The 14,398-nt window shown below is 36.2% G+C and overlaps 1 protein-coding gene across 1 annotated transcript in view; it reads left to right on the forward strand.

The window, feature by feature from the left end:
- Positions 1-3,636: 3,636 nt before the first annotated feature.
- Positions 3,637-14,398, forward strand: part of LOC149792206 (methionine--tRNA ligase, cytoplasmic-like) — a 74,317-nt gene continuing 63,555 nt past the window's right edge. Inside the window, exons 1-2 of the mRNA XM_089970712.1 lie at positions 3,637-3,808; positions 9,797-9,908. Coding sequence (XP_089826838.1) covers positions 9,806-9,908 — 103 coding nt within the window. The 5' untranslated portion in view covers positions 3,637-3,808; positions 9,797-9,805. The remainder of the gene's footprint in view (positions 3,809-9,796; positions 9,909-14,398) is intronic.

Here is a 14,398-nt window from a genome sequence, read left to right on the forward strand (position 1 = left end):
TGTACTGGTAAAAGGATCAATAGCGTCCTCCACAAGCATCTTCGCTGAAAAAGGTTCCGATAACCCTACCTACACCTTGTGGATCTAACAGCTATATATGTGCTGTTCCAAGTGACATGTATTGGATTTCATCAATTGCCTCACTTAGTATTTAATGCCAGCGAACCAATAGCTCGATGCATTGTACATCGGCCGAAACAGGTGGGGGCAATTGACCAAAAAAGGATACTTTGTAAGTTTAACATCGAAAGTATGACAATTTACCAGAGGAAAACCATTGCAGGTCTATATTGGTGAACGGTATTTGTGTCAAAATTGGAAAGGCGCTTTTTTAGCAGTCCATTCAAGTTGTGTGCTCCCCTTGTCTCGATCAAGTATGAACAGTATTCAAATTTGAACAATTTAATTTTGATTGGATTCAGTTGCTTGCCGCTGCTACCAATGTAATTCACAGACCCGAAACACATAAATATCTACCCGATATGGCAGTGTGTAGATAAGGTTATCGGAAGCTTGGCTAGTGAAGATGCTCCACCAGAGGCGAATGATTAAATACTTCCGAGGTTAGTTGACAATCGAACGAAAATGGCCCGGAGATCGTCTTGCTGCAGTGTCAATGGGAACGTCGGTAATTTTAGTTGAGAAAGAAACTGTGGAAGTAATTCGGCGCCATTAAGTGAACTGCTTTTATTCGCTAAGAATAATAGGGTAGCGGAAGCAGACAGAATTACAGTCGAAATATTTTCGGCCTTTGGGGTTGTCCATAAAGGACGTCCGCAGATAATTTGTTTTCCTACCCCTCCCCCTTGTCCGCTTTTGTCCGTATGAGGCTTACTCCCCACTCCCGGGCTGTGGATGTCTCCATCTAGCATTATACACTGCTTTATACCCTGGCAAAGGAATAGCTGGTGCTCTGAAAATACAGCGCTCAATGATCTCATCACAACATGATGCACAAAACAAAGAAAACAAAAATAAACAGAAAGTCTTTCTTTAAAAGAGTCTTTACTGAGGACATAGAACTAAAGTTGTCATCTCACAGAAAGCTAAGTTCGATAGACTGTCAATGTCTTACTGCACTTTAACAAACACAGACTGTAGCCAGTCAAATAAGTTGCGAACAACTGGCAGACAATCATCACTGCTTTCACTTGCGAAAGTTCATGATGCAGTTTACATAATAGCGCTAATATATTTAGGCTCCACAGCGCCGACGTCTGCCACTTCAGTTTGTGTGCTCGCTAATGCATGCCTGTGAATACAGACATGATTGCGCTTCGCAGTCTGTGATGGACAGTACAGGCCACACTGATTACAATCTCGATTCTCATATTAGCTCAAAATGTATCGATATTAAAAACTCTATTAAACAGTACGTTGCCTATGTCACTGATTAACACACACGTGTGCGGAATGCAGCTGGAGTCAATGATTTTAGATATGCTATGCGTAGCAGCAGTGTTTTTGTGGCTACTGCTGCCAGCCGCCTGCTTCAAGGGAGGCTGGCACTCTCTCTGCAGTTGCATGGTCAGCCAGGGTCTTCATCACAGGCCAGCTACTACATTGTCTGAATTGAGAGCGTTATACAGGCCGTGGTGCATCTTACTTGGCTTTGTGTATACTCGCTCAGGTCCGCAGGGCCGATATTTTGGCCATGTAATCAACCTCAGGCACTGAGAGCCAGACCTATGCATTAATGCCAACCCATTCGCATATATTATGTGGCAAGAATCGTACAAATTGAAATTAACAAATAGTTTATACTTAGGGATCACCCATAAAGGACGTCAGCAAAACATACCGAAATACACGCAGAAGGCCAAAAGCAGCTGTTCAGCACAGAATATTTTAACAAAAATACTAGCTTGCGGACGTCCGCAAGGTGCTTTGCACCCTCTCTAACCTTGTCCGCATTTGAACAAACCCCCCCTCCCCATCTTTGCAGACGTCCTTTATGAATGATCCCTTTGCTGTTATAGTAATGTAGTGCACTTCACCTGAGGCAAACCACACAAAACATCATATCGATGTGTATTCATTCTACTACATCCGAAGTAATTTCACGATGTGACGGAAATGGACGAGCGATGTTCCTATCGAACAGCACGACTACGTTTCTTATGCAGTTACTTCCCTTAGCTGGAAGTCATTCAGTTCAACTGATGCAACAATTACTGCGATGTCGTAATATTGGGCTCCAACTTGGAATACACCATTTCTCGAGACGTGCCACGCAAACACTTGGAATTCCAAATTGTTGCGCTCTTTCTCAGTAAATTGCTTGGACGTTGGCTTCAACTTGGAATAACCATTTCTAGAGAAATTGCACGCAACAATTTGGAATTCCAAATTAATCGGTGTGTGTGTCATGGTATGTGTATGTGTGTGTCTGTGTGTGTGTGTGTGTTTGTGTTCTGTACTTTGAAATTACATTCGGTATAAGAATAAAGACTCTTTCATCTTGTAAATTCTAAGTACTAGTCTGCTATCTATTTATTTTATATTAGTTTTCAAACTACTGATTGGTTCATTATATAATGAAATAGTTTAATCTACAAGGACCTTTGGAAAAGATGAGTTGACAAAATACAATGAAAAATAGTAAATAAAAGTTATGAAGAAGGGGAGTGGAATGATTGACTTAAAAAGTGTCACTTATTATCACAAAATTACAGAAGACAAAATTTAAGTTGAAAATAAGAATTGTAAGGCAGTCTGTGGGATGGCGTTCCCACCAATGATTACCTATGTACGAGAAATATAAAAAAAAAAAAAAAAATGATTTGCAATACGATACTGTCTTCGATGGTTACTACAGCTATTATCAGTAGTGAATTCACTATTATAATTCAACTGTTGCCAATATTTATTTGGGTCGTTTATATTCTCTTCAGCTATGTTATAAAAATAGATTTGTCTCAAATTGCTCTGCACTTGATTTTTAACTTAAAATGTACCTTTGAAGAGAACATAATTCATACGGCATGCTCACTGCAAGCCACGTATAATGCATTGATTGATGTTATCTAAACATATTTGTTATTATTATTTACTTGCGTAAATGAAAATTAATTTGATAGGACTATACATTTTGATTCCAAACATAAACAGTTAAGTTTCAAAGTTTAATTATTACTCATCAATTGATGTTTTAATTAGGAAATTTAGAAAATTTATATTAATAGTCATTAATACACTTCATACTATATGTACTTTGATGACATTGTTCACAAGATAATGTCACAACCTATCTTAAATTTTACTTGAAACTGATAAAAGTAAGCAAAATATACTTACTTTATGCTTTAATTTCGCCAATTTTGCCGACGAATTGTTACAGATTCCTACAACATCTTGAAGTTTCCCATCCAGCAGATTAAATACATTATTGACAGAATCTTTGTCACGGATTTATTTGTCGTCTTATTGTTTACGTAGTTTTCCTTACAAAATGATGCAAAAATATTCCTATCAATGTCTTTCATTGTTAACACTCTAATGAAACTGATGCTAAGTCAGCCGCTCGGCTAATTTATATCGGTTCACACGGTCAGGCAATTTCTCGAGAAAGAGCGCAACAATCGGGATTCAGAAATGTTGCGTTATTCCAAGTTGGATCCAAACAGTAACATCAAGTATTAACTGTTGATAAGAGTTCACATTTATTGATCTGCCTTGTGTGGTGCGGAGGTTGTAAACTGCAGTTCAGACACTGCTTGACTGTTAGGATACTTAAACTGTGGGCTCTGGTAAAGTGGACCTGACTAGCTGTAAATATTGAGTGTTGGTTGCTGTCTTGGTCATATAAGTAAGTAATAGTTTGCATCTTCAGTAATTTGTAATCTATTCTTTAAAAATCACAAAATGGCGGGCGTTGGTCATTTCCTGTCCTATCTCAAGATTCATTTCAACTAATCCACACAATTAGGTCAGGTCCTATACAAAATCACATTTCTGGTGTTGGGGAACATATCCTAAAACACAATATGATAGTATCCTTGCTAAAACTATTTTCTATATAAAATTGACGGTATTCTGTTAATCAACGCTTGTTACTCACCAGCAAATCCCACAATGCAACCATAAATGGCAAACATCCGCTTTCCCTTCTTGTTTTTGACTTGGTAGATATGATATTTTTTAAAAATGTTACACCAAATTAGCTTATCTTATCACCATTGTCCTCATCATACGCAAAATATTTACCTGGCAGAGACAGAAATAAAGCACAACAAGTACTGATGATGAATCGTCCAAGATTGTTGCTCTCCAGCCACCTCATTACCACTCTAAAAATAACTCGTTTTCCTCTATCTATATAGCCTTCTGTTAGCTGAATCATCAGCACCAGAACACATTATGGGCCCAAGAACCATACAGTTTCCTTGCGGTGTCTGAAACAAAGCCTGTAAATGGACAAAACCTTGTGTGAGTTGTGACTCATGCGAAGTATGGTATCAATATTGTATGGGTATGACACTTTTGTATTCGATACCAGTAACAGTTACCAGTGCCTTAGCGACAGTACCCAAGCAGACAGTGAGATAAGCTTTAACAACCCAACTGATACTTCATCTCCGCACAAGCAGAGAAGCACCTCTACAACACATGGTCCCAATGGAATTAGAATTGACTTACCCACGAGAATCCTTGTCATTAACTGTCAATCTATAAACGGGCCTGGGAAGAAGGGACTACTTAGCAATATGATCTCCTCTACCAATGCCACCATTGTTATTGGTACGGAATCATGGCTTAGACAGCAACATAAATACATGTGAAGTATTCCCAGCAAATTTCAGGTCCTACCGCAAAGATTGTCTAGAGGGATCACATGGTGGTGGGGGGTGGGGGTATTTGTCATAGTATCAGACCAGTATTCCAGCTGCGAGCCAGAAGAACTTAAGGCAGATAATACCTTTGAGTTAGTTTGGGCCAAAACCGAGGTGAAGGGGGCGTCAGACCTATACGTGGGTGACTTATAAAAACCTCCGTCCTTGACTAAACAAAACTGCCTTGACCAGCTTCGCTCATGCCTTATACGAATCCCATGAGATGCGCACATATGGCTAGGAGGAGACTTCAGCCTGGCAGATATTGACTGGGAGAATGAGTGTCCACAAGCAATGCCCAGTGCCAACAGCTACTAAATATCATAAAGGACTAATTCCTGGAACAGGTTGTAGATGCAGCAAGACGTGTGACTGAATTCTTCAAACCTTCTTGAACAATTCTTCACAAACAACAAAAGACTAACCAGCAAGTGTGAGGTCATACCATGAATAGTTGACCATGAATCAGTTTGTATAGAGTCCAGCCTACAATAAATGAAAGTGAAGAAAACAGCTCATAAGGTCGTCCAATACAAAAATGCATACTAGGGCCAAGTACTTAAATAATTGAAGTCATCACATGAATCATTCTTACATGAATCAGATAACCTTTCTGCAAATGGTTCATAGGACATGTTTGAGGAGAAAATCAAACGGTTAATGGATACATTTATAGCTTCTAAGACCTTATCTGGAAACAAAACAATCAAGCCTTGGATAGACAAATCCATTAAAGCCCATCACAGAAGACGGAACGAATTGTTTGCAAGACAGAACACAACAGGAAAACCAAACAGATTGGAAAGCATACAAAGATGCAAAACCAAGATTACAACACTTGGAACGGCAGGACTACGAAGATATATTGAAAATTGGATAGAAATTGGAAATCCAAATTAATAATTACACCCAAACAAACAGAAGAGACTTTTGAACTACATTAAAACCTTACGTAGAGACAACTGTGGTGTGGCACCACTCAAAGAACACGGGAAACTACATTCAGAGGCATCCAACAAGGCTTACATACTGAATCGTCATTATTAGTCAGTCTTCACACAAGAGGATGTGAGTGATCTGCCAAGCCTACAATGAGACCGTTAACTATCAATGTCTGACATCCAAGTTGCAGCATTCTTGAGGTATATTTATTAGAAGTGTCTCTCAACAGATTATGTTCCTGATGTGTGGAAAACAGCAAACGTTACAGCTATCTTCAAAACTGGCGAAAGATTCAATGCCAGCAATTATATACATGTCTCCCTTGCACGTATCTGCTGTTAAATACTTGAACACATCATAGTCACCAACATGATGCAACATCTAGATCACTTCAACATTCTAACAGACCGCCAGCATTGTATACGTGTCAGAAGATGCTGTGAAACAGATCATAACCCTAGTGGATGAACTCGCCAAATCCTTAGAGGGAAGGAGTATGACCTTGCTATTCTTGATTTAGGTAAGGATTTCGAGTGTGTCCCCCATGAAAGACTCCTCTGTATGTTGGACCACTATGGCATCAGGGGTAATACCCAGAAATGAATCAGAAATTTCCTGACAGACAGATCAGAGAGTTATATTAAATGAAGCAACATCAGACCCAGCAAAGGTTGTTAGTGGGGAACCTCAAGAGAGTGTTTTGGTCCCATCCTCTTCATGGTGTTCATCAATGATCTACCTGAGAGTGTCAAATCCAATACAATACATTGTGCAGATGACTGTATAGTCTTCCGGGAAATAAATGCCTGCAAGGACTGTGAGACCCTTCAAGAAGACCTAAACCGACTGTCCCTCTGGGAAAAAAATTGAGGTGGGTCGTTCCACCCAGAAAATGCAGCATCCTAAGAGATTGCAGGAAGAAATCACAGTCGTGTCCGACTATAAACTTAAGTGGCACAAGTTAACCAATGAACAGGCAACAAAATATATGTGGGTGGAATTATTGATAGACCACTCTTGGAAAAGGAACATAGACAAGATAGCGAAGAAAGGGAACATTAACCTTGGTTTCCTGGGCCGCATCCTCCAAATCAATAATGACGAAGTAAAAACATATTTCTCTCTGGTTCGACCAGGTCTTGAGTACTGCTCAACTGTGTGGAACCTACATAATAAAGACCTAATACATAAGATAGAGATGGTTCAGAGGAGAGCTGCTAGATTCACTACAAATAATTATTGTAACACTAGCAGTGTCAGTGCAATGACGAAAACGTAAACTGACTCTTTTACTTACTTCTGCCTTTCCTATCATTGCTCTTCTATCATATCACTTCCGTCTTTACTTTATCTTTGACCATGCACAACCCGTTGCTTAATAGTCGAGTGTGACTTCGTTAACGTATTGATAGATAGATAGATTATCGCTAATATATGTTTGTGGGATTTTCACTTTTAATGTAGCTTTAACACATTTTCAGTCATATTACTGCAATATCTGCAGTGTTGCAGTTTATTATGTCTAGTACTGGAGTATCATGATGCAAAATAGTCCTACAAAGTTGGACCTCGACCCTGATTTTTATGTTTTGAGCATCGAGTTCTGACTGCCCAAATGACGGCACTGTGTAGGGTGTTCTGATGTCGATTAACATCGCAATGATAGGTCAAATTTTCAGGAAAATCGTACACTTGGCAAGCCGTTTGGGCGTTTTCTATAAATGAAAGTTATGTTTTAGTCAGATTTTACCTATGCTAATATCTTTTTTCCTAATCAATTAAATTCCTACACAAGCAACTGGAACAGTTTTCATGTTGAGTTGGCCTATATTTCAGCTGGCTGGAATGCGTTGGAAGCCGAGAATACCAAAACCGGTTTAAAGGATGATGAGAATCTTGAAATGAAACGAAGCTATCTAAACACTTTCTTCAGTATTAATATGTTTGTATTCGTTTTGTTACAGACGTATACTTCAACTTAACCCGATTAATGCTGAGCACCTGCCAAGGCAGTAGTACTCCCTTATCCGGGGCAGATGATCTAACCTCATAGAAAAACGTATTAGATATAGAGTGCCCTAAAAGTGATATAGTATAAGGATGATGACTAAATAAATACATGACCAGGGTCTACAGTGTTTGACTTCTGATTACTCCATACAAACTGTACAGGCCCATACCTGTGCAGTTTGCAGTTGGACTGGTCTTATAAGCGAGTATATACAATATTTATTCCGAAATCAGATTTGAAGGTGAAGGATCCATTGAAACACTCCGGAATGTACAGTAAAACCTGACATTTAGAATATTAATACGTATCCAAGTATATTGCGGTGATCTCATTTGGTAGAGGTGAAAACTGTCTTTACCCTTCATAAATTCACTATGCACAAGACATTACTTTTGACATAGTGACTATACGATGTGTTTAAGCAATGTTCCTAAAGTAAAATAAAGTAAATAAACACACTGATTGTTTAAGTGTACTGGTTTAATTTTATTTTGAAATTGAGGTACACCCTACGGAAAAGAGAGATTCATTCACATCTTTCAATGTGACACCCTTTATACGGGGACAACAAACCAAACAAACTATAGCTGATCATATGACATTGTAAGGATTTTATACTCGTGTGACCTTATTTTAAATAGTGATATATATCATTAATTTTTATATACCTTTAACTGAACTTTAGCATGATTACCTTCTCTTTTATCTTGTATGACTTAATTTAGGATTATCTAGTAACTTGTTTAAAAGGTTCAATGTGTCATCATTTTTAACTTGTATGTGGTACTGTATAATCATAATAGTGCTGATATTCTGTTAGCATACATTCATACATACATACATACATACATACATACATACATACATACATACATACATACATACATACATACATACATACATGCATGCATATGCTTATAAATTATAAAAAATATAACAAGTTTTCATTTTTGCTAAGCTTCCCCATAACATTACATGTACATTTGTGGACTTAAACACTCACCTGTACACATCACTGCTATATCACTGCTATATGTGTGGGTTCGAGTCTCGGGTTTAGGCAATGTAGTTATATGAGGAAGCTTGCCAATGGGTTAGTTGTTTTCACTGAGGGTTTTCCCCAGTTCTTCCTCCATCAGTTGTATTGTCCGCCATATATAGTCTATCATATGCAGACAAATGTTGTTAAACCACAACATACATGTACGAAGACTTAAAATTTAGGGATAAGTTACTAATCCTTTTGGAGAGAATAGGGAGAAGGTATGAGATGACCAGGGAGAAGTGGGATAAATCCAATATGTATGTAAATACAATATGGTTGTCTGCTTTTGTTCTCTTATTTGAATTATGTATGTTTCTCCATATGCTTATTTGTATTTAACCTTGGCTTTAAGTAATACTATATGGTCAAGTAGAAAAATATCTTTGTTTATATATATATATATATATATATATATATATATATATATATATATATATATATATATATATATATATATATATATATATATATATATATATACATTTTGTAAGTTTATAAATGTATCATATCCATATGCAGTGTATTCATACGTGAAAGTGTATAGTTGGATATAGAGAGAGATATATGCAGCGTATTTTTGGTCATAATATTTTAAAAGAGCAAATTAGAAACTTTACATTGTCATGGATTTGAAATGAATGGATTAACTAGATTACACTATTGTAATTGTAAGTTGTAAAAATTCCTAATCAACTACCTTTAAACAAGATATATTTGTTTATACCTTATAAAACTTGACTATAAAATGATAGTCAAAAAGATTTATATAATATTATTCAACAACCTGTTCATGGGAATTGATGCACAAGCATCTTCACATCATTGGTTCAAACCACATTGATCACTGATGTTATGGATGAGTAAACATAACATTAACTTATACTTTATTGACATATCGTTCAGTATGCTGAAAGCATTCGTCCTTTGCTTCTAGAACAAATAATGAGCCTGCTCTTCTATTTTTAGGCTTGCAAGATGAAGCTGTATACAGATGATGGGAATTTCCAGACTCTGAAAATTATAGTTGCTTCAGAGATCAGTGGTGTGGAACTGGAAATAGTCCACACAAAATCTGATGGTAGGATGATACTTCCCTGCTAAAATAAGACACCATTTATGGTCAAAAGGGTCTGATAACAGTGAGATTTAAAATATTTCAATTTATAATTAATGTCCGTCATTGCTTAATGTACGCACTATTGGAAGGCATCTGCATAATATTTTATTGATTTCTAGAAAAGGGGTTGAATTTAATGAATCTATTCCAGAACACAAATGCATGTTAATTTCTAATACTTTGAGGCAGAAAAACCAGCAGGTGCAAAAATTGTGCGTTGTCTTTTGCAAGCAGAGATCGTTTTTTGTTCCGCCATTCCGAACCATTAAATGCTAGACATTACATCCATATATATATATATGCAAATACTTGTAAGAAGTGTTGCCCAGAATAGCAGTACAGTAGTATAGGTATTGTTGCATATAGTTTATGTTTAGTTGTTAGGTATGAAATGACCTTGTAAAATACATTTTCTTGTCTTTTCTTAACTTTTAATCTTATCTTGTGTCATAACCAAATACATTCATTGATTTTTCTACATATAAGTTGAATGTGTTCATTACATTGCAAATGATTTCATCAGTAAAGGCTTTTCTACTTTCTCCTTTTTGTTCAATTCTTTACATTTACATTCTCACTGCTCAATTGACCTCAGTGGTTAGAGCGTCCGCCTCGGATGTGGGAGGCCGCGGGTTTGAACCCAGGCTGGCTATTAAAGATGATACTAGCAGCTGCCTTGCTTGGCGCTCAGCATTAAGAGGTTTGTGTTAGGGCTGGTCAGCCGTTGTCATTACAGTGTGAATGGCTGAGACATGATGCTACATGTCTGTGGCATGATGCTCCAGTGCTAGACATCACTATAAACTGCCACACTGGAGGCATCGTAGTGGTATGTCGGAAAAATTGTTAAAGATACATTAATAATCCAAATCAGACACACTCACACATTTACATTAGTATTACTTTGCTTTGAATTTCGACCGTATTGTCATTATTGTAACGTTAAGTGCAAATACATACACACCTGCTTATAAGTCGGGTTCATTGCAAACCACAAATACTCAGACCTGTCATTGCATCAAGCACTAGTCGATGTGGGTCTATATAATTTGTCAAGGGTAATCGGTAGAACTAACAGTATTGACCATTGTCTCCAGTATATTATCTGATGGTGGATCTTGGTCTGTGTTATTTGCATTTGGACCAGACTTATAAGCAAGTATATATGGTATATATTGTTTCAACTATATGGTCTTAAACGAAGTAATGGAAAAGGATGAAAAACCAGCACGTTTTCCTAGAAAGAGAAAAAATAAAATAAAATTATAAAATAAAATTACAGTATTGTGAATTAAATTCCACGTAGTCCTTAAAGTTCTATTACAGGTCCAAAAGCATGGAGTATTCTGAATGAATTCCAGTGGTGTTCAGAATGAAGTCTAATCTTGAATGTGCTGATGTACCAATAGTGTGGAATAGTGTTGACGTGCTTACAGTCTTGGTGTATGACAATGATATAATCCAAAATGTCTCTAAAATCTTTACAATAATCTCAAATCTGTGATTTAGTCAAAAAGTATTAACAAATACTTTATAATTCCAATGAATAATTTAAATACATCCTCTCAAATTATAACTGAACACAACTAAAAGATTGATTCCATTTCATATGTTAAATTAGGAATGAATAAATAATTCTAATATAATCAACCTCATTTTAAAAACCTACGACACAATAAGTGGACCAGGATGAGGGTCAGAAGTTCATTTCCAGAACATTCTAATTTATAAAAAGGGTCAGTTATTTAACTTCAAATTTATTAAGGAATATTTAAAATGACAGTTAGACCAGGATATCCTAAGGGGAAAACTAATGTCCTCCATTCAGCTCAAAGTATACAGGTGTACCTACAATTAATAACTTTAATACAGAATCCAGTCATATACAAATATTAGCTATGTAAAATGTTGTTTTCAAAGAAGATATTAGTCAGGTAGGCTACATTCACTTAGGGACAAAGGTTAATTACACACTACAATAAAACTAACGTTAAATAACAATACATATTGTCACCATTACTTTTTGCAGACAGATTTCATTCAACTTAAATTCAAGCTGCTTTTTTCGTTTTTGCAGATCATTAATACTTTAGGACTTATCTTTGTTTACTTCCATTCCAGTTCAGTTTTATTTTAAGTTTTAAGTTTGAAAATAAGCAGTCAATAGTTTGTATTAATAATTTGTTTACACTCAACCCTCTCCCAAAACGTGCATAAAAAGTACACACTATACAGCCTGTGAAATTTTGTGTATAGTTGCCAGTCTCACCGGAATACATTTCTGTATGCAGTACATGTATTGATTTATACCACATTACCTCACTATAAGGCACTTCATTATTCATGGGTATATTCATGGATCCCATTTTATTATTCAGTACCAGAGTTATACATACAATTAAAACCGTTTGAACAATCACCTTCATTAAGCGGTCACCTGTTATCAATGCCCATTTAATTTTCCCCCAGCTAATTTCCTATACAGAAGTCATGTGTCTAATAGTCACCTGTGTTCTGTGATCAGCGGTGAGGTGTTTCCTTGCCAAATAATGGTTCCTCACCGGCTTGAACAATCAACATCGATCACTCATTTTTAACATTTACCATATATACTAACGAGTCGAGTCAAACTGCAAACAGCAAAGATCCTAATCTGTATGATTTAACTGTAGTGATGTAAATCTCAAGTATCTAAACATTCTCAGCTATCCGAAACTTCATATTGAATGCATTTCTTCCACAGAACACTCAACAACTGTTCAGTATCTGAAGTTCCCCAACTATACATATGTGAAAAGTATTTTAAATGAATTCAAGTGTACATTGCACTTTTTCAACATTGTATCCATAATACTTCCTAGATGTCACTGATAAATTCTTCAGTTTGAACAGGGTTGGAATGTATCAGGGGTCATTGGGGTTAATAGTTACAGGAAATACAAGTTCACCATCCATTATAACCAGTATATGGAAGCCTGTGAAGTATCATCGTCATAATTTTTCTTCAATTATATTTTACTCAAAAATAAATTACAAGAAATTTTATCAGTTTTGTTACTTGCCATCAGGAAAGTACCCTGGAAAATCTAGCTTACCTGATCAGAGTTTGAGCTTGTCCAGTGAGTCAGGCAACTGGATTTTTAAATCCCAGCAAATGTTCGGCTAAAATTAGACCCTTGGTCTATTTTTACCCCACCCCTTCCTAAGGATTTAACTCAAGGAGCACATTTATTGATGGTGTTTGAGTTGAATAAAGTAGGATGGGACATGAACATGTGTTATTATTTTGCATGTGAAGATACCTGCAACAGGTGTTACATGTATGATCTGATAATGTTATATCACCTATAATAACACTTTTATACCTAGCAATGTTAACATTGTGTACAGGCCATTACAGATAGTGTTTCATGAGACAAGGAAGGTGACTAATCTATTTATGTTTTATCAGAAAATAATATTACACCTGTTGAACAGCAATTAGCCTCTCATACGTCAAAGAAAAGGAATGGAGATAATTGTTGTACTAGAAAACAACTGTTTTTCACTTTGAGATAATCCACCTGGAGGATGAAATTGATGTTTTGTATGTCATAGCATGTCTGTAATACGCATGTTCTTTCGCATGCAGGGATTTTTAAGAGGCCCTAAATGATTGGAATTTTTTAGGTACAATACAGTTTAAATGTCCCCTATTCCAAAATGTTTACAATTCCAGAGTTTTGCAGTTTGGCATATTTTATTCCCAGGCTAACATACTGTCTATACTTACTTTTAAGTCAAGTTGAACTTCAAGCAACATAGACTCTGATCTGATGTGATATAATGTGCAGGTAGACCGATCAGGGTCTATGCTGTTGTTATTCTGATTAATCCAGACAAACTGCAACAGACACATATCTGCTGGCACATTACTTATAAGCTAAGTATAAACTGTATTCTTTTTAAGGGTAATAGAGCTATTTCCATTCTCACTTACTAAAACAAAATCACTGACATACAAGCCCTGATAAACATAATTTGACCGAAATGTTTAACATATAAAACGTTTGAATGTTTTTATGAGATGATTGGTTCCTGGAAAATTTGTTGGATAAAAGCAAATGCTAGATAAAAAAGACTGGACCTTTCGGTGACCAACATCTTGAGGTTTATGTATATGGATAGAGAAGGAACTGTGAAATCTATTAAAGAGATTTTCAATATAGACATGAGTAAAAGGAAAAAAAAATGAAATTGTTTTATGAGGAAGATGCAAGATTGTGAGGGAAGAAAAGAAGAAAAGTAATTTTGAGTATAGTAGATATGTGTAAATATGATAAATAGAAGGGACATAGAAAGAAGAACAATGCTGAACGAGTGTGGAATGTGACATTTGTATGTGAATGTACGTGAAAAAAAATATTAGCTAGTATAGATGCTTCAAATGTAATTATTCATTCCCAAAACAT

Source organism: Sinohyriopsis cumingii, chromosome 9, assembly GCF_028554795.1.
Source record: "Sinohyriopsis cumingii isolate HCF-2022 chromosome 9, ASM2855479v2, whole genome shotgun sequence".
Classification (NCBI taxonomy): domain Eukaryota; kingdom Metazoa; phylum Mollusca; class Bivalvia; order Unionida; family Unionidae; genus Sinohyriopsis; species Sinohyriopsis cumingii.